Genomic DNA, 20,853 nt, shown 5'->3' with positions numbered 1-20,853 from the left:
CTCTCTCCTAGTCTGTCATCACGATTACAGCCTTTTGATTTTCATAGCTAATTGCTGCTTTATGATGGGCCTAAAATAAAGACAACTACTGGAGATTTTGTTGGTAGAAAAGAACGTGCCAATGAGAGTTCTGTAGGCAGACACATTCCTTCAGGGAAGGCAAAGGCAAAAGCCAAGGCAAGCCAACGTGTTCCCCCTGGGGAATTCTGCTCATGATATTAAGTGTGGAGTGTCTGCAACAGCCTTGATGGCCAAGACTCAGAAAGGCTATCTAGCAATAAGGACAGAGGGTGAGGTGCCAAGAGCAAAATTTTCCAAAACTGGAGCCAAGATCAATTGTAACAATGGCCAAGAGAGGCAGTTGGCTTCTCAGAAGATGAAAACAGACAAAGCCTCTAAAAACAAGGGAGGATGATAAAAGTGGAAGTTAGTTCAGGATCTATAGCAGATAGGAAACCCAATAGAGTATTGGTCACTAAGTGGCCAAATAAGACTCTAGAAAATAGAGGGCAAGGCATTGGTGAAGGAAATTTGCTCTCAAGATTTTCTCACCAACTACCCCCCAACTCCACCCCTAATTTGCTTTCTTAGGAAACGAGGGCTATACCAGAAAACAAGTCAGCCTTGGTTCTAATCAGATGCCAGAGAAGGGAGAGAACAAATGAGAATGGACAGTCTTAAGCACAGAAACCAAACCAACTTGAGATCCTGATGGGTCACCCCCAAATCCTGTGTCTGCCCCCCACCCAGGGATCGGCTGTGTGTGGGGGGCCCCCACCTGACGCAGGCCGAGAGGAGAAGATAGCAACCCACTAAGCCCCACTCAGAGCAATCTACCTTGCTGTGCTCTCCTGAAAGTTAAAAAGGCAGAAAACTAGTTTTATCTGTAAGAAAATGTTTATTCTTTTGAACCCCACAGGAAAAAAAAAAAAAAAAAAAAAAAAAAAGAATGCAGCCAAGACCAGTATTTAACGAAGTGTCCCAAAAGGCAGCAAAATGGGGGAAACCTCAACACAAAGTCAGTGACAATTTTCCATGTTTTTGCACAAAGATGAGAAAATCTATGACAATTCTGAGTAACACTTTCATGGTGACAGTTACACAAGATGATTCAAAAATGCAAAATGGCAGCAACATGCACACCTGGCTAAAGCTAGAAGTATTTTTTTAATCTCAAAATAAGATCTGTGATTTAAAGGATGATTGTTTTTAATACTTCTATTTTACTGACTTGCTTGTCCTACTTAATTTGCTTTAAATGAGACGTACATGCCAATTAACAGGAAATTTTAGAAGAACTACGTCCTTCCAGAATCCATGGCAAGGACGCAAAACCAATTTATTTGGTTTCTTAATTTTTCCTAGTTTCCAAATACAATTTTGCATTGCCCCCCGCCCCGGTCCCTCCCCCCACCCCCACCCTGATTCTTAAACACTTCCAAAAGTTGCCTGTGCAAACACTTTTCTACCCATGTATAATACACATTTGAAACTGAAATCTTTGTGCAGAGTTTTAAGAGTCTTAAAAAAAAAAAACAAAAACAAAACCCCTCCTTGGCACAAGAGCTGAGGAACAGTCAAGCTTCTTTTAAATCATCAAACACAAGATGATGAAAAGTGGAGAATGCACAGTTAAATGAAATGAAATGAAAAAAAAAAAAAAAAAAAAAAAAGCCTAGACCCGCAGCTTTTATTAGCCATCGTTACAGTCTCTCATCCACAAACACTGCCCGGCTCCCTTCCCAGGGCGCTTTACTGGAGGCAAGTGCAAAACACTGTGGTGCTTTCTATTCAAAGAAACAGGAGATGTGGCCGTGGTGGTAACGGACAGCCCAGCTACCCACCAGTTTTACAGCAGGATCCGCAGTGAGCTTGATACAGATAGAGGATAGATGACGGTAAAGGGGGAAAAGAGTTTAAAATTATCAAGTTTCCTCTTGAAATGTCTTTTCCCAAGGCACTGTGAAGAAGACTGCTGCTAGCAATTTTCTAGGACTAAACACACTGATGGGAATATAAATATTTCAAACACAAGCCCTGTTATATTCTTACAGCTAGTTTCATCACTTAGGTCTCTTCTCAGCTTAAATGATGCTCCTTGAATCTGTCTGGTCCTTGGAGGGGCAATCCATTTTTGTTTTCTGTAATATTGACAATCACCTTCTTTAATGCAGCTATAACATCAAAGCTCTGTTAGGTTACTTAACCCTTCACCCTTAAACTAAAAGTTTTCATTATTATCTCATGTGAATCCAATGTGCAGGTTTTGCTTGCTTATTTAAGAATAAAACTAAACAAATGTAAAGGGTTGAAAAGCAAAAACTCTGCTTTTTTTTCCTTCAAGAGGAAACTATGCAAGAATACATAAAAGGCAAAGTTGGCTACTTGAAATCCAAGAATGGTTTTAATGTGTTGGCCGAGAAAAATAAACTGTAAAGTTCTGTGAGGTCTTCTAAAAATTTACAAGAAAAACTGATGGGCAGTTCTAATCAGATTTGGATGTTATCTTCCCCCCCTTTTTAAAAATGACAACAGATACAGTCCCACAAAATACAAGAGAAACTGGTTTTTTTTTTTTTTTATCTTGACTGCCAGAGACGCTCCTTTGCAATGACTTCCGGTAACCGAATGTTTGGGCACAGCACACAGCTGGCCTTCATTTCTTCAGGGGCTGGTAAACAGAGGCATTGGGGTCAAGTCCAGAGGGGCTGGTCTCCACAAATTTGGAAGAGTAGTGGGGGGAAACAGGGCTCAGGGGGCTGGTGGCGGCACTGTATGTTATGCTGGGCATGACGGCCATGACTTCGGCTATCTTCTGTTTTAGGTCCTTGATTTCCTGATCTTTCTGAAGGATTTGTCCTGTAAGATCAAAGACCCACCATTAGTGAAAAGGGAGGCCTCACCCAACACAATACCCCCAGGGGCCAACCCCTGAGTAGTTTCAGCTCAGTGTGAACAGCTCCAGGTTCAGTGATTTACAGGGGCAGGCAAACTTGTCCTATAATGGGACACACAGTACATATTTTAGGTGTCATGGGCCATATATAGTGTAATATCTTTGTCATCTTTTCTTCCCAGCCATGGAAAAATGTAAAAACCATTCTTCATGGGCACGCAGTACAGGCACAGGTGGCAAGCCAGATTTGGCCCATGGGTCACAGTTTACTGATTCTTGGCTTAAAGCTAAGAAGGGATTCTGTTCATATAAGTGTGATTGATGTAAAGAAGTCAGTTTCCAGGAACCATGTTTTGAACATGGCAGTTACCTATGACAGCGTAAGAGGGCCAGTAATTGTGAACTCCGGCTCCGTCTCTTGAGCTGGAATTTTTTTGAGAGGATAGACTATCTCTGAGTGTCAGACCAAGGAATACAGAATAACCAAGGCCTCAGACTCAGTCACAGTGATACGCTTCTGCCACCAGCCTCTCTGACAGGAAACAGAGGAAGCTCTGTGGCTGCTGCACTGGGGGAGCACTGGTGGGACCCGCATTGCTTGCCCTTGCCTTAGCAACATCACCCCATTTAGCCTTCCAGCACACTTGCCCTCACTATGCTTCAGTTTCTTGATCCAGTCAGCTCCTGCCTACCTCAGGCCACTTCCTGTCCTGTGTGTCTCCTGCTTTCTTTGCGAAGCTAGCTAACACTTGAGGATTCTGTTTCTACTTCCTCAACAAAACTGTCCCTGAGCCTGCTATCTAAATTAGCTTCCTACAACTCCTAGATTCTTTTTTTTTTTTTTTTTTTTTTTTTTTGAGATGGAGTTTTGCTTTTGTTGCCCAGGCTAAAGTGCAGTGGCGAGATCTCGGCTCACTGCAACCTCTGCCTCCCAGGTTCAAGCGATTCTCCTGCCTCAGCCTCCCGAGTAGCTGGGATTACAGGTATGCACCACCACGCCCGGCTAATTTTGTATTTTTAGTAGAGACGGGATTTCTCCATGTTGGTCAGGCTGGTCTCAAACTCCCAACCTCAGGTGATCTGCCTACCTCGGCCTCCCAAAGTGCTGGGATTACAGGCGTGAGCTACCGCGCCCAGCCTAACTCCTAGATTCTTAACACACCCTAAACTCCCTTTCTGTCACTTACAATGACAAAGTTAACACATAGAGCTTCATATATGCCAGGCATGCTAAATGCTTATATATACTAACTCATTTCTTTCTTACAACCCCATGATGGGGGAATTATTATTATCCATTTTATAGATGAGGAAACCGAGGCATAGAGAAGTTGAGTGACTTGCTCAAGGTATACAGCTAGCAACAGAGCCAGGATTCAATTCCATGCAGTCTGTTTCAAGTGTACACTCCTACCTACAGCATTCTTCAATCTCTGGCAACTATTCATTTGGTGATGATCTGTGTCCATCATCTCTCTGCTGGACCATGAGTTCCATGAGGGCAGATACTGTGTCTACCTTTCTTTTTTTTTTCATTGCTAGCTCCCTATTGCCCAGGCCAGTAGAAAGCTGGAGTTCTACAAGTTGTGTATCTTGCTCAAAGTCATTTAGTTATCAAAAGGTAGGGCAGGATTTAAACCCAGGACCACTTTGTTCCAAAGCCCCACGTGACTTTCATCATGCTATGTAGCTTCCTGGTCTTCTAGGGACACCAGAAGACAGACATGGTTAGTATATGTAAAAGCACTTAGAACACTTAGGAGTAGTCTTTCAGAAACTTAAATGCTGGCCAGGTGTGGTGGCTAATGCCTGTAATCCCAACACTTTGGGAGGCAGCAGTGGGTGGGCTGCTTGAGCCCAGGAGTTCAAGACCAGCTTGGGCAACATGACGAAACCCTGTCTCTACAAAAAATACAAAAATTAGCCAGGCTTGGTGGTTCACACCTGTAATCTCAGCTACTCAGAAGGCTAACGCAGGAGGATCACTTGAGCCCGGAAGGCAGAGGTTGTAGTGAGGCAAGATCGTGCCACTCTACTCCAGCTTGGGCGACAGAGACCCTGTCTCAAAAAGAAAAAAAAAAAGAAAACCACAAAAATACATAAAAAAGAAAAAGGTTGCATTTCAGTTGCATTTATTTTGAGATTGCTCATGGGTCCTATAGAAGACAATAATCCATTTGGAATATAAGAAAGCTTGGTGGTATATATTTTTAAAGGATGTAGTAGAGATGAAAGCCATTTTGGTTTTGTTTTGTTTATTATTATTATTATTTTTTTGAGATGGAGTCTTGCTCTGTTGCTAGGCTGGAATGCAGTGGCGTGATCACTGCTCACTGCAACCTCCACCTTCCAGGTTCAAGCAATTCTCCTGCCTCAGTCTCCCGAATAGCTGGGATTACAGGCGCGTGCCACCATGCCTGGCTAATTTTTATATTTTTACTAGAGACAGGGTTTCACCATGTTAGACAGGATGGTCTCGATCTCCTGACCTTGTGATCTGCCTGCCTTGGCCTCCCAAAGTGCTGGGATTACAGGTGTGAGCCACTGCGCCCGGCCTGAAAGTCATTTTGGAACCAGGATGTAATCAAATGATACAGAAAGTAGGAAGGAGAAAAGCAACAAGAGGTTTGATTTAAATTACAAAGTTGGGTTCTTATTAGAATATCCTGAGCACATCCCTGGAGGGAGGGAGTGGGGAAGACAGCAGTGAAAGCAGCAGAAAGGAACTGCCCCCCTCACTTCCTTCAGGTCCCCTAAGCTTCAAGGAAGCATCAAATATCCTCCTTCTCTTTGAACAAAATAAGCCTCAGATGAAAAAAATACCTAAAAGCATCTGATATATGAGCCACTGTGTCTTTCCCTGTAGATTTAAGTTTGATTTCTTTAATCAGTAACCCAGAAACATACCCAGTGCTTTGGAAAAAGTTCTTTTTGCTTCTTTGTCACTTTATGAGGATTTCTGGGCTGACAGCAGAGCACACAGTCTGAGCTGAGAAGCCAAGCTCTGCTGGCTACTCTGAGGCCAGGTGCTGCTTCACTCCAGGGGGAATCTTTTCCAAGTTTGCAAAACCAAGTAAACAGGGTTGAAGCAGAGAGGGGTGGCCACTCCTCAGGGAGCTAAGCCGGGCAGGCAAAAAAAAGTGAGTGTAAAGTCAGAAGCTCAGCTTCAAAGCATGATTCCTGGGAGCCTTCTTAAATGCCTTTCCTTGAGTCCACAGATTAAAGCAGTGTGACTCTCAATCTCCTTCTCTTGCTCAATCACCAGTGCCATCCCAAGCCACTCCTGCGCTTCACTAACTTCTCACGACTTCTAAATCCAACCCCTTACTCCCAGGGGTTTGGGCCTCTGTCTTTGGTTTAGGCCCAAAGTTCCCACTGACTGACGAATATTTCCTACTTGGGTTTCTAGGGAGTACCTTCAAATCAAAATATCCAAAACCAAACTTATTCTTCCTTCACTCCTTAAATCTGTTCTGCTCTCCTTCCTTGGTTCCAACAACCCTGTCCTTCCAGAATTATCAGGCACCTCCACTCTCCACTCACCTGTCTGGCCCGTCTGCCCTCCCCATACTTATCATCTCTTAGAGGACAGTGGTAGCTTCCTCACAGTCTGTCTCCACTCAGTCTCAACCCTTCCATCGGTCTTTCACATTGCTATAGGAGGGAGATTTCCCACCTACCAGCCTGAACACATCCCCTCCTTCTTCCCTCAGGAAGATCTAGGGAATACTCTCTCTAGTATGGCTTTATTCATGGTCCCCTACCCTCCCACTCTTTCCTTCCCGGCCCCCAGCTTAAGGCTGCTGGACTGCTCACCTGAACATCCTGGCACCTTCTTTCCTTTGCTTATACTACTTCCTCAGGCAACATGTTCTTTCTTGGCATTCTCTGCTCTTGAAATTCATCCTCAAAGCCCACTCAAAGGCCCCTCCTTCACAAGGCCTTCCCTGATCTCTCTCCTCTGGCTGTTCTAGCCCCCTGCCTCTACCTCAGGCCTCTTACTTTTCTGCTGGGCTCACCCCAGTTCAGCAATTCTCAAAGTACAGTCAGGGTCCACAGGCTCAAAACTACCTTCATAATAGTACTGAGATGTTATTTCCCTTCTTCATGCTCATTCTGTCACAAGTGTAAGTGGAGTCTTCTAGAAATTAGGTGGACTGTGAAATCACAACAGAATGAATCTAGAAACAGAGATAAGAAACTATCTGGCTGGGCGCGGTGGCTCACGCCTGTAATCCCAGCACTTTGGGAGGCCAAGGCAGGCAGATCACAAGGTCAGGAGATCGAGACCACCCTGGCTAACATGGTGAAACCCTGTCTCTACTAAAAATACAAAAAATTAGCCGGGCTTGGTGGCGGGAGCCTGTAGTCCCAGCTACTCGGGAGGCTGAGGCAGGAGAATGGCGTGAACCCGGGAGCTGGAGATTGTAGTGAGCAGAAATCACGCCACTGCACTCCAGCCTGGTTGACAGAGCAAGACTGTGTCTCAAAAAAAAAAAAAAAAAAGAATGGAACTATCTTTTACAGACATTACAGAGATCTGCTAAATGTAAAATAATGCCACTTTTTTCAGGAATTTTTTTGTTTTGGAAAATAGAGTTTTAAATAAAAAAGTTGTATTAATATGTAATATGTTTGTATGTTATTTTAAAATGAATAATAAATTACTTTGGCTGAACAAAGTGGCTCATGCCTGTAATCCCAGCACTCTGGGAGGCTGAGATGGGAGGATCTCTTGAGCCCAGGAGTTCAAGATCAGCCTGGGCAACAAAGTGAGACCTCGTCTCTAGAAAAAAAATAGAAAAAAAAATTAGCTGGGCATGGTGGCATGCCTATAGTCACAGCTATCAGGGAGAGGGTGAGATGGGAGGGTCACTTGAGCCCAGAAGGTCAAGGCTACAGTAAGTTGCAATTGTGCCACTGCACTCCAGCCTGGGTGACAGAGCAAGACCCCGTCTTGAAAATAAATAAATAAACGTTTTAAGTTTTAATTTCTAGTAGGTAAATATTGATTGATAGAATCCACTTGAAATAAACCTCTTTGGGGTAATAATTTTAAGAGTGTAGAGGGGTCCCTAAGACAAAAGTTCACACACCATGTTGTCTTCATCTTTGCCTCCCCCAGAGCTTCTAGGACAATGCTTTGCACACAGTGACTACTCTGTCAGTCCCCGTTGAAATATTCTTTATTTTAGAGACAGGGTTTCGCTATGTTCCCCAGGCTAGTCTCAAATTCCTGGGCTCAAGTGATCCTCCTGCCCCAGCCTCCTGAGCAGCTGGGACTATGGGCAGGCACTGACACAGACCACCATGCCTTGCTTGAAATATTCTTTTTTTTTTTTTTTTTTTTTTTTTTTTTTGAGACGGAGTCTCGCTCTGCCGCCCAGGCTGGAGTGCAGTAGCCGGATCTCAGCTCACTGCAGGCTCCGCCTCCCGGGTTCACGCAATTCTCCTGCCTCAGCCTCCCCAGTAGCTGGGACTACAGGTGCCCGCCACCTCGCCCGGCTAGTTTTTTGTATTTTTTAGTAGAGACGGGGTTTCACCGTGTCAGCCAGGATGGTCTCGATCTCCTGACCTCGTGATCCGCCCGCCTCGGCCTCCCAAAGTGCCGGGATTACAGGCTTGAGCCACCGTGCCCGGCCGAAATATTCTTTTCTTTCCACTAAGTCAACCATTTGAAAATTCTTTTCAGTACTCTATTTTATGCAGTACTCTATTTAGTACTCTATAGAGTACTCTATTTTTTCAGTACTATACTCAATTTAGTACTCTGATTGGATAGCTAATCAAGTTCTTGGACAAAAATCCAAATTTACTTTCCTTAGGTCATGCCATGCCTCTGTTCAGAAGCCTTCCAGTGCTCCCCTGTGGCACTCACGGTAAAACCCTAAGTTCTTTCCATGGGCCTCAAGTCCCACACAATCTGGCTGCTGCTACTCCTGCCTGCTCTGACAACTCTCCCCATCATCACACAGGCTACAACCCCCATCCTCTGCCAGCACAGTACCCACGCTCCCCCGCCGGGCTTTTCACTTGCTGCGCCCTCCCGGGAAGTGCTTTCCTCCAGCTTTTTACACGGCTCACTCCTGCTCTCTTCCTTTGGGTCTCTGCTCAAATACCACCTACTCAAGGGATTTTCCATGATTGCCATGTTAAAAAGGGAGACCCCTGCCACATACATTCTGCCTCGTCACGGCTTTATTTCCATCATTGCACCTACTGCCAACTGACATACTCCCTGCTGGCTTGTTCATCACCTGTCATCGCCAGGGCTGTATTCTCAAGGAATCTTATGGTGCTTGGCACAAAGTAGGTCTCAGTAAATATCGGCAAAGTGGATGACCATGGCCTACTCTCCAGACTCTCCCCTGCGGCTCCCTCATTCGTAACCCCTGCTCCAGTCAAACAGGCTAGCTGCAGCTTGGAACACATCAAGCCCCACCAGCTCCCAGTCCTTGCCTAAGCTGTTTCTTCCATTTAGACCCCTCTACCTCTCACCATCCACCATACTGCTGCTTCACTGGGCTAACTCCTCATCATTCAGGCCCCAGCTCAGACATCAGCTCCCCTGGGGAAGGGCCCTCTCCAACTCCCCAGACTAGTTTCGTCCCTGCCTCTTTCTGTGTTCCCACAGACTCCGTATATACTTCTACATAAGCACCTTTTGATGCCTCTGCAGTTCTCTACTTCAACAACACTAAGCTCCTTCAACACAGAAATCATACTATTCTCTGTATGCCCTGCACTTGACATGTTCTCATCTCAAAATATGTCTGCAAATGAATTAATGTGATAGTTCCTATATTTCAATGTTGGGCACTTACCAAGACCCTTGAAGAGAAAACTGAAATGCACTTTGGTTGAGAGCTCTCAGGAGAGGTCTGGCCTGTGCATCCCCGTGTGCTATCAGTCACACCACCTCACCAGGGGCCCACGCTCTCCTACCTTGGGCAATCTCGAGCTGCCGCTTTGCATCGCCCAGTGCGGAGAACAGGTCCAGCTTGATTCTCGTCTCTGCGCTTAAGCTGTTCTCCAGGTGCTGTGTTTTGTCTTGCATGGCTGAGAGGGCTGACATTAACACCTCAGTATCCTTCTCATTTTCCTTATATTTCCGAAGCTCCTATCAATATCATCAAAACAGCAATGCTACAAGGTAGTTTTGGCATCGATGTCTATAAATTAGCCTGAAATCACAAATTAAATCCCACTATTCTTGGTCTGGCCACTAGAACACAAAATTCTGGTGTTTCATGGGTTTAGGCAAGTGCTAAATGTGTTCATATGGCAATATGCACATACAAAAACATTTAGAAGATAATCATTTGACTGTGTTGGGCATGTGTCTAGATAACAATGGAATCTGCTTTCAAATAAAACACTTTTCTTACAGGCCTAATTCAGAACCACGGAGAACTTTTTTCCTTGCTGGCCATGTGCAAATTATTATAATGCTGTAATCAAACTTGCCAAAACTTTTCTCTCAACCTGCACTAAAAATTGTAAAAATGTTAATTATTTTGACAGGGCATACTGCAGAATAAGCCCACTTGTTAACGTAGATAATATATACAGATATTTGAATTTTTTCTTTTTAACAGAAAAATTCAAACTTATTACAGAAAATTTAGGAATACAGAAAAATTCAAAGTAGAAAATGAAAATTACTAATACCAACACTAAAAAATTTTATATTTCTTTTAATCTTTTATGCATGTGTATCTTTTAGCATAAGTGAAATATTACATGTACAGTTTTGTACAGTCTTTTAAAAACTAAATGATTTCAACTATTGTCTGAAAATAAAATTTTTATTGGCTATGCAATATTCCTGACTGTTTACATACCAAAATTTAAATGACTCTCCCATTGTTAAGACTGTTTTCAATTTTTTTACATTTTTATACCACTACAATGAATGTCTCTGTACATCACTCATTGGTGAGATTTTAAAATATTTATTTACCTTAGGCAGGGTTCCTAAAAAAGGTGAATACTTAAAAAGTGCAAGATCTTTTACAGAAAGTTACATTTCCACCAGCAATGTAAGAAGCCTATTTTGTTGCATCCTCACCATGACTGATATTCTCATTTAAAAATTATTTGCTAATTTCATAGGAGAAAAATGATATCTAATTTTAATCTGCATGTATTTTATTATTGGTGAGTTTATATTTTTATGATCTTATCAGTCACCTGTATTTCCTCTGAATTATTTGTTCACATCCTCAACCTATTTTTCTATATATTTGAGCTTTCCTTAGCAACTTTTATGAGCTACATATATGTTGAGAATATTAGTTCCTTATTTATAATATTTGTTGCAATATGTGTACCTTCCCCAATTGATTTTTTCATTTATTATTATGATTTTTGCTTTGTGATTTTTTTCCATTGCTTTTATGTTTAGAAAATCTTTCCCTTGTTTCAAGGTCAAGTATATTTCCACCTAGTTTTTAAAAAATCATTTATTCTTTGTTTTTTTCTGCCGTCAGCTCTTCATCTGGAATTTCTTTATATGTGGTATGAGATGAGCTTCTAATTTTTTTTCCTCCAGTCATTTAGCTATTCCAAAGCCTTTTACTGACTAATCCTTACCTTTCCCATCTGTCTCTGATGCCACCTTTGCTTTTTTTGGTATTTTTTTCAGTACTGTACTCCAGATCATCATTCTAGTCCACTGACTTGAGGGTAATTTTTCACTTGTCCCACCTGGCTCAAATTACTGTAACTTTACAATATGTGACATTAGTTTAAATGACAAATACTTGGCTAAAGTATACACAGCCCACAAAACAGCCTATATCCATAGCACTAGCACCTTTCCTCATCATTCACTGCTATGAACAGCAATCTGCGAGGCTCAGAGCCATGCAGGAGGGTCAATCCCCTGGCAACACAAAGAGGGTTGGGGCTAAAAGGAGGTATGTAAGTTCCAAAGGACTCTAATCTGGCCTATAACCTGAAAAAGTTAAATGAATCTACAGCAAGTTAAATCCTGGTATAAAACATACCAAGGGATTGTCAACATTTCTGGCTTGTATTAGAATCTGGCTACATTAATATGACTTGAAATGAGTTGGACAAGATTAGAACTTCAAATCTTTTTGTCACATAGAGATTTTTCAGATGCAATGAGATTTGATCTGTATTAAAAGGCATTATCTCTACACTGCAACACAGAGCACAAGTTTAGCATAAAAGTGGAATTCAAGTACAAGGGAAGTCTTTTGTTCCCCCCTTACCTGGACTTTCAGTTCTAGTTCTCTGATTTGGTCTTCTTTCACCTTCATGTCCATTGTGAGCTTCTTGCCCTCTGCTTCTAGTTCTCTGATCCGATTCCGTAAGGTTTCGGTGCATTCTCCCCTTTTGAAAAAGAAGAGAAGGAAATAAAATGATTTAAAAGACTATAGGTTGGGGCTAGGCACGGTGGCTCAGGCCTGTAATCCCAGCACTTTGGGAGGCCGAGGCGGGTGGATCATTTGAGGTCAGGAGATCGAGATCAGCCTGACAAGCATGGTGAAACCCTGCCTCTACTAAAAGTACAAAAAAAATTGTCTGGGCATGGTGGTATATGCCTGTAGTCCCAGCTATTGGGGAGGCTGAGGCAGAAGAATTGCTTGAACCCAGGAGGTGGAGGTTGCAGCGAGCCCAGATCATGCCACTGCACTCCAGCCTGGGCGTCAGAGTGAGACTCCATCTCAAAAAAATAAATAAAAAAAAATTTTTAGGCCGGGCGCGGTGGCTCAAGCCTGTAATCCCAGCACTTTGGGAGGCCGAGGCGGGTGGATCACGAGGTCAGGAGATGAAGACTATCCTGGCTAACATGGTGAAACCCCGTCTCTACTAAAAATACAAAAAACTAGCCGGGCGTGGTAGCGGGCGCCTGTAGTCCCAGCTACTTGGGAGGCTGAGGCGGGAGAATGGCGTGAACCCGGGAGGCGGAGCTTGCAGTGAGCTGAGATCATGCCACTGCACTCCAGCCTGGGAGACACAGTGAGACTCCGTCTCAAAAAAAAAAAAAAAAAAAAAATTTTTTTAAAAAAGATTATAGGTTGGTCGGGTACAGTGGCTTATGCCTGTAATCACAGCAATTTGGGAGGCCAAGGCGGGTGGATCGCTTGAGGTCAGGAGTTCAAGACTAGCCTTGCCAACATGGCAAAACTCCGTCTCTACTAAAAATACAAAAATTAGCTGGGTGTATTGGCACGTGCCTGTGATCCCAGCTACTCAGGAGGCTGAGGCAGGAGAATCGCTTGTACCCGTGAGGCAGAGGCTGCAGTGAGCTGAGATGGTGTCACAGCACTTCAGCCTAGGTGACAAAGTGAGACTCTGTCTCAAAAAAGAGAAAAAAAACCCCAAAAAACTATAGGTTTACTTATACTGTGGGATTTATATTTCTTTTACACTCCAGGGACTGTCAGGTTTTAGCTTTTGGCTCAGTCTGCTCACTTCTCTGTGTCCTTTCATAATTTCAATAATACTCTAAAATAATTGGGCCGGGCATGGTCGCTCATGCCCGTAATCCCAGCACTCCTAAGGCCAAAGTGGGAAGATTGCTTGAGCCCAGAGTTTGTGATCAGCCTGGGCAACATAGAGAGACCCTGTCTCTACAAAAAATTTAAAAAATAGCTGGGCATAGTAGCACATGCCTGTAGTTCCAGCTACTCAGGAGGCTAAGGCAACAGCACAGCTTGAGACCAGGAGTTTGAGGTTAAAGTAAGCTATGATTGTACCACTGCACTCCAGTCTGGGTGACAGAATGATACCCTGTCTCAAAATACATACATATAAACAATAATTATTATTGAGTGTCTAGATGAGCCAGACACTAAGGTACTTTACCCATACTACCTTCTTCAATACTTACAACAACCTAGGGTATATTTATCCCATTTTCCAGATAAGAAAACTGAGGCTACATAGATAAAATACTAGTCCAAGGTTACCTAGTTTTCAGGTCATAGAACAGGGATAAGAACTGAGGTTTTTTGGCTTCCCAATCCAGCAAACTTCCCACCAGGCCATAAGACTTGAGACAATACACACAAAGCCAGATAGAACTGAACATGTACTATCTCCAGCAGGGGGCAGTGAACTAGAAAAAAAAAATTCCCCCCACTTTTGAGGGGCTATGCATTGGGACTTTTGCCTTTCTTGTCATAAAGTTGCCACAAGCCTGAAGTAAATAGAAAAATAAGGGCACACCGTTAAGCTGCTTCTTGGGGCTATCATAAGGTTGAGCTAAAAGAGATGATAGCAATGGTCAATCCAAAGCTGGAACTATCTAGGTTCCAGAAACAGCCCAATGAAGAAAGTAGGTGTTCTCTGCCTACCAAAAAGGAAGGTCCAGTCAGAGATTTATGCCCTGAGATTTACTGAGTAAGTTATGGCAGGCCTGGCGTGGTAGCTCACGCCTGTAATCCTAGCACTTTGAGAGGCCAAGGTGGGTGGATCATCTGAGGTCAGGAGTTCGAGACCAGCCTGGCCAAGATGGTGAAACCCAATCTCTACTAAAAATACAAAAATTTGCTAGGCGCAGTGGCAGAAGCCTGTAATCCCAGCTACTTGGGAGGCTGAGGCAGGAGAATTGCTTGACCCCGGGTGGCAAATATTGCAGTGAGCTGAGATCGTGCCACTGCACTCCAGCCTGGATGACAGAGTGAGACTCCGTCTCAAAAAAAAGGAAAAAAAGAATAAATTATGACAAACAAGGACTGTCTGGGATAAGATAAATAAGCTTAACTGGAAGCAAAAGGAATTTGAGGTAGACATTGAAACCAACTTACTGATTCTCAGGCATGGGAGACACTAAGCAATATGGTTAAGGAACTGCTATGTCCTCCTGAGAGGAATTTCTCAGAAAGGGCAGGTGCTGGATGAATTGAGGAGAGAGGAGAGCAGTCATCACTAGATGACTGTTCAGAAACATCTCCTGCAAGTGTAAGTGCTTCAGAATGCGGATACATCTTCAAACAAACAACCCCACATTGTAGGCAGGCTAGTCAAGGGCCTTGTAAGTCCGTATAGATGCTGATGGGCCAAGCCAGCTCAGCCATCTGCTGAGGGGAGACAGGATCACACAGGAGAGAGTTCTAATTTGCTGTTATTTCCTAAAAGGTGAAATGATTCACCAATTATTCTGCAAAGGCCAGAACCCACAAAGAAGGCTATCAACATGCCAAAAGTTAAATTATTTAACTTTAATTACAACAAAGCAAAATTCAAGGAAGAATTACAGTTGAATTATACCATGTAGATACAAATTAGGACGGAATTTAAAAGTGAAATAAGTAATAATTTACCCTCGCTCTATATCTGCAAACACCTAACTGACTCCCACATGCAGAGGGACTTCACTAGTCAAAAAAACAAAGGAAAAAGTGGTAAGTGAAGTAGAAGCAAAAAGGAAAAAAAAAAGCTCTTAACTATTTAATAGTTTTTGGAATACTTGCACACAGGGGTACTTTCCAGTGGTACAGGAGGTAGTCCCCAATTTTCATTATGCCACAAATGTAACTCCATCTAGTAGAGACTTATGTTTCACTTTTTTTTCCATTTCATTTGACAGTCTGCTGATATCCATTTGAGCAGCCAGTACACAGTGCTTGGGCAACCAAGATTTCATCTTTCTTCCATTTTAAGATAAAAACTTCAGAAACACATATACCTGAGAGTGGAGAGTAATGATAGCTCTCTAAAGGGAACGAACCTCCAGATGGAATCTCTCAATGCACTTAGTAATCATCAGCCTGACAAAAAGTGACTGGAAACCTCGTTACGAGCAGTACTTTGCCTCCCAGGTATGGGAAACGTGGTGATTCCCTCATCCCACTTTATAGATGAGGTCACTGAGGGATGAAGCTGTTATAAGATAGTGCAAGCTTGAGTAGATGGAGTTTAAACCAGCTAATAAAACAGTACTTAAAAGCAATCCATCTGTGCATGATTGCTGTACATCCAATCCTGCCCAAGGCATCAAATTCCCATGTCTTTGTTGGCAAAGGGAAGCCAACCTTGGACTAAACACTCAGGTGACATGGACGTACCTAGATGCAGCAGCAAATGCAACAGCCCGGGCAGCAGTGGCTTCTTCTAACTTCTTCCTTTTTTTCTCTTCCATTAACTGTTTTTCTACAAAACTTCGGGCTTCCTGCTCAGCTTTTAGTTTTTTCTCCAACTGGCTGATGTTCTGCTTGTCTTTTTGCTTCATTTGCACAGCATTATGTAACCTATATGGAAATGATTGTCATATAAAGTCTTAAAATTACAAATGCCCACTATAAACCCTTGAGAAACATCTCTTTATCACCTTAAGGCCAATTAAACAAGAGTTAAGTTTAAACAGCAAGTCAAAAATGTCAACTACCAGAATGCCTGAGGAAAACACATTGTCATTATTCCTTAATAATTCCTAAACACCAATAAACAAGCTGCCTTACAAAACAGAGATTCAGACCTAGCCTCTGCTCTATTCAAGTAAGTGATCTACAGAAGATCATCCAGAAAACAGGGTAAAACAAATTTCAAACACAGGGGAAGATAATTGTATAACTAATTCTAATGTTCCAGAGCACCCCGAAAGAACTTCACTCCCACCAAAGAACCACTGATGGGACCAGCCCCAGTGAAACTGAGGTAAGGGGTGGAAAGGGGAAGGTTTTTATTTTTCTTGAATACAATTTTGCTGTAGCCTACTACAGCTTTTCCTTTCCAGCTCAGGATGTTTGCTCACAGTGTCCCCAAATCCTCTTTTAGAGTCACAGGATGCTTAATTTCAGATAGAAATTTCAGTCATATTTCCTGCTTACTACCACCCCCAGCTTTACCGATCAGCATGAGGTGAGTTTATCATTGGGATGTTCTCTACATATCAGTGTGGCCACAAGTGCTGGTCAGAGGCAATGGAGAGGTTATTTGCCACTACCATGGGCACACATTGCTGGGAGATTTAAAAAAAGAAAAAAGGACAGACCCACACTGAGTCAAGAAGTAATTCCAGAATGAACTAATCAAAAGCCTAAAAGAATTCACACAGAAGGCCTGGCTTTTTGCCTGCCTTTTCAAATAAAATCAAAGTTCAATGTTATCTTTTAGTTCTGGCAATAAAAGTAAATATAGTCAAATCCTCTAGAAACTTTCACTCAAAGGAGCACAATTTTCAAACTGTGGCAGAACTACTTCTTGTCAATTTTACTATCCAAAAACTCAGTAACTATTTTAGACTAAGAAGTTATTAAATGAGAGAAGACAAAAATAGTAATATTAATAAACTGTTTTGTGGCAATGAAATAAGTTTTTATAGATTTTATAAACGTTGAGTATCTGGTACTAAATAAAGTAGTTTAAACATTTTATTTAAAAACCTCTCAGCGGGTCTCTGTCACCATGAATCTTGTGCTCCAACCCCTGGAAACAACAAAAGCAGTGAAGCTGCTGGGCTTATGGCCAAAGGCCTAAAAGGTGCACCTACTTGTTCTGCAGCAGCTCATTCTCCTGCCGAAGCTGGCCCATTTCTGAGCGGATCCCTCGCTCGGTGCTCGAAAGGGAGCTGATCTGACTGCGGAGCTCTTGTTCCACTTGTCTGCTGGCTTGCAGGTCAGCCTTTAACTTTTTAATGTCTTGTTCCAGCCTAGGAGAAGGAGAAATGCAGCATTTTCATCTAGGTGAGGGCACCCACAGAGCTGGGAGGGACCTGGTAGGGGTCCTGGACTGCTGGGTGAATGGCAGAAGGACCCTGCTGGCAGTTCCTGCCATCATGAGGACTCCTGTCTGCAGTTGGGTTAATTTTGTTGAGTGATTCCACCTGGGTCCCTACCTCTTCCCACTGGGGTGTAACTTTCAACTTCCCCCAAATGTGTATGAATATTGACAGGTGAGTATGGTGCTTGTAAACATCCATCTGAGCTGCTGATAAAGGAGAAGCGGACGGCAGAGAGGATGGCTGAAGACTAAAGGCTCCCTTCCTACTGGTGGCTTTTCATGCCCTCAGCGAGGGAAATATGTCCAAACAACCAGCTCATGACCTAGCACTTAATGCTTTGAGCTATTTTGATAGATCAGAATCTACTGTCTGAGACTCCGTCCCACCACGGGCCTAGAAGAAAACTATCTGCGACGACCTTCAGAAATTGCTAGCATCCTTGCTGAATGACGTTCACACCCTCTTGTGATTGCGGCAGAAGAGCTCACGAGACTCAACAACAATGAAAAAAGGAACAAATTACATGCTCTAAGAATCATAAGAGAACTCCATCTATAAAATGAAGCCTATCTTTTCTCCTCAATTTCTTACTCTTGTTTCACCTATTTTCTTTACTGCAGTAATAGTTTCACTTTAAGTGACAGGTATTGGAGACCTACCATGCGTAAGTAGTGCTGAAAATGGTAAACAAAAACTATAAAATTGGCCGGGCGCAGTGGCTCATGCCTGCAATTCCAGCACTTTGGGAGCCCGAGGCGGGCGGATCACCTGAGGTCAGGAGTTCAAGACCAGCCTGGCCAACGTGGTGAAACCCCATCTCTACTAAAGGTACAAAAATTAGCTGGGTGTGGTGGCAGGCGCCTGTAATCCCAGCTACTCAGGAGGCTGAGGCAGGAGAATCACTTGAACCCAGGAGGTGGAGGTTGCAGTGAGCCGAGATCGTGCCACTGCACTCCAGCCTGAGCGGCAAAAAACAAAAAACAAACGAAAACTATAAAATCAAGTCTCTTTTTTCGCGGGAAAACTTCACAATTAGGAACCAAGACAGAGAGAGGAACCAAGAAATACATAATTTAAATGATTAAACAATAACACAAGGAAGGCCATGATTAAATATATGCTAGAAGGAATAATAACAACAGCTACTATTTAATGAGAACTTACAGGTCAGGCACTATTCTATAGTGTTTAATCCTATGAACTCATTTAATCTGTACAACTATTTAATATGCACAAAAACAGGAAATGCAACTCCTATTCCCATTTTTACAGATGAAGAACTCTAGGCTAGGAAAGGATGCAGCCCAAGGTCATCCAGGCAGTCTAGCTCCAGAGTCCATTCTCTTCACCATTAGACCAAACTATAGCCACATCATCCACAGCATGGTAGAGGAAGTACTATGTGAGTCTGAGGAGAGAAGACTGGGAAAGGCTTTGCAGAGCAGGTAGAGATTGATTGGGCCTTGATGTTTGGATAGGATTTGGAGAAGTAGAAGAGGAGGAGGGGGCATCCTAAATGAGGGGAGAAATGTATTAATAAACTCAAAGGCAAGAACAGCCATAGACATGTGCGGGCAAGCCATTGGTCTGGCTTCTGAGAAAGGCTTGTACTGGGGAGAGAGTAGGAAAGGATAGAACAGATCTGGTAGACAGGACTGTGGAGAGTGGTGCTGAAGGTCAGGTCAAGGATGGCTGCCATGTGAGGAGGAGTTGAGAATGAAAGAAAAATTAGATCTACAGAGGCTAGATCTCAATAATTTTGTAGTTATTACTTTCATTTTTTAAATCTCTTCCTACCACAAACTATTCTAAATAAATATTTATTTAGAAGAGGCTTTTTCCATTAGGATACAAACTCACAGGTAGGTAAAGTCAGTTTGCTCTGACGAGACTCTTACTCATGTCACTAATTCAACATACCAACAGAACCAAGATTTCTGAAGGGCAATGGTGATCTCTTTGGAACTGTCAGCTCCAAAGACTACGTCCTTAGAGACATGTTTTATTAAGCACTAAATCCCCAGAGCCCTCCACAGTGATCAACGCTTACTCAATAAATGTTGCCTGACACAGAGCGGCTTTATTTACATATCTACCTTTAGGCAACTTAAAAAACCCCCAAAACCCCAAATCATAAAACACTGACAGTCACCTTGCAGGTGCAAGTAGCCAGTCCTCCCGTCCAGTGCCTGGGAGCATGGCCTAGAAACCTTTTGTTCCAAAGGCACTGCTGGGTGTCCTGACAGCTTGCTCCCCAGGGAAGGGTCACAAGTCGACATTATGCCACACTTTCCCTAGTGCTTGGGTTATTCCAGTTGAATGTACTCTCAGAACTGCTCTAAATAATTACATATCAGCATTTATACCATCACCATACTGTCTCTCATTCACTCCCAAGTAGCCCAAAGAATATATTCTGAAAGAGGTCAATGCTGTCAGGCTATCTTCATTAAGAAATTTGGCTGAAAAACGTGTTAGGTAATTTGTCTTTCTTGAGAAGCTGATTTGACAGTCTGAGGATTGCGTTTTCAATAGAAAGGGTGTGTTTTTAGGTGAAAATAGTGGCTAAGCATGGTTTAGTAACAGAGTTTAGGATCAGGGTTCTAGATTCAGCTCTGGCACCAACTTTCTGACCCTGCGCAAGGCGTGTAATCTTCCAGGCCTCAGTTTCCTCATCTACGGCTGTTACCTCTAAAGTTCCTTCCAGTGTGGGCTAGGATTTCTAGACCTGACACACTTACAGATGGCTGCTGATTTGCCTCTTTAGATTAGCAAACTGAGCTGTATCACACGCAGATGCACAGGAATCAAGTTCCACACCAGTGGAACCAGTTGCTGGGGCAAAACATATGCCACAGTTGGGAATGAAAGAAAAATTAAATCTGTAGAGGTTAGATTGCAAGAATTTTGTAGTTGTTACTTTCTTTCATTTTTTAATCTTTTCCCACCACAAACTAGAAATAAGAATATTTACTCTGAGTGAAATTTTAGAGTTCCTTGAAAAATGTAAAAATCCAATGAGCAGTTATGAGACCAAAAAGCATAAAATATCTAGAGTACAACTTCTGAAGATCAAAGAACATTATATATATATATATAAAAAATATATATATATATATATATATATATTTTTTTTTTTTGAGACGGAGTCTTGCTCTGTCACCCGGGCTGGAGTGCAGTGGCCGGATCTCAGCTCACTGCAAGCTCCGCCTCCCAGGTTTACGCCATTCTCCTGCCTCAGCCTCCCGAGTAGCTG

General features: G+C 42.8%; 3 protein-coding genes across 6 annotated transcripts in view; 1 reads left to right on the top strand and 2 right to left on the bottom strand.

Moving 5' to 3' along the window:
* Positions 1 to 20,853, bottom strand: part of LDLRAP1 (low density lipoprotein receptor adaptor protein 1) — a 552,589-nt gene that overhangs the window by 63,528 nt on the left and 468,208 nt on the right. The window lies entirely within an intron of this gene.
* SYF2 (SYF2 pre-mRNA splicing factor) overlaps positions 1 to 20,853 on the top strand; it is a 466,254-nt gene that overhangs the window by 251,072 nt on the left and 194,329 nt on the right. The gene's annotated exons all lie outside the window — the stretch shown is intronic.
* MACO1 (macoilin 1) overlaps positions 2,383 to 20,853 on the bottom strand; it is a 72,549-nt gene continuing 54,078 nt past the window's right edge. The window contains exons 7-11 of one of the 2 annotated variants that reach the window (XM_050791178.1): positions 17,367 to 17,525; positions 15,943 to 16,125; positions 12,139 to 12,259; positions 9,842 to 10,016; positions 2,383 to 2,859 (exon numbers count right to left, since the gene is read on the bottom strand). In XM_050791178.1, the coding sequence (XP_050647135.1) occupies positions 2,657 to 2,859; positions 9,842 to 10,016; positions 12,139 to 12,259; positions 15,943 to 16,125; positions 17,367 to 17,525 (841 nt within the window). In that variant the 3' untranslated portion in view covers positions 2,383 to 2,656. Of the gene's footprint in view, positions 2,860 to 9,841; positions 10,081 to 12,138; positions 12,260 to 15,942; positions 16,126 to 17,366; positions 17,526 to 20,853 lie in introns of those variants that run through there. The other variant, XM_050791187.1, reaches the window with a different exon arrangement.

This window comes from Macaca thibetana, chromosome 1 (genome assembly GCF_024542745.1).
Source record: "Macaca thibetana thibetana isolate TM-01 chromosome 1, ASM2454274v1, whole genome shotgun sequence".
Lineage (NCBI taxonomy): Eukaryota > Metazoa > Chordata > Mammalia > Primates > Cercopithecidae > Macaca > Macaca thibetana.
The sequence above is the reverse complement of the archived record's forward strand: the minus strand, read 5'-3'. Positions and strand labels throughout refer to the sequence as shown.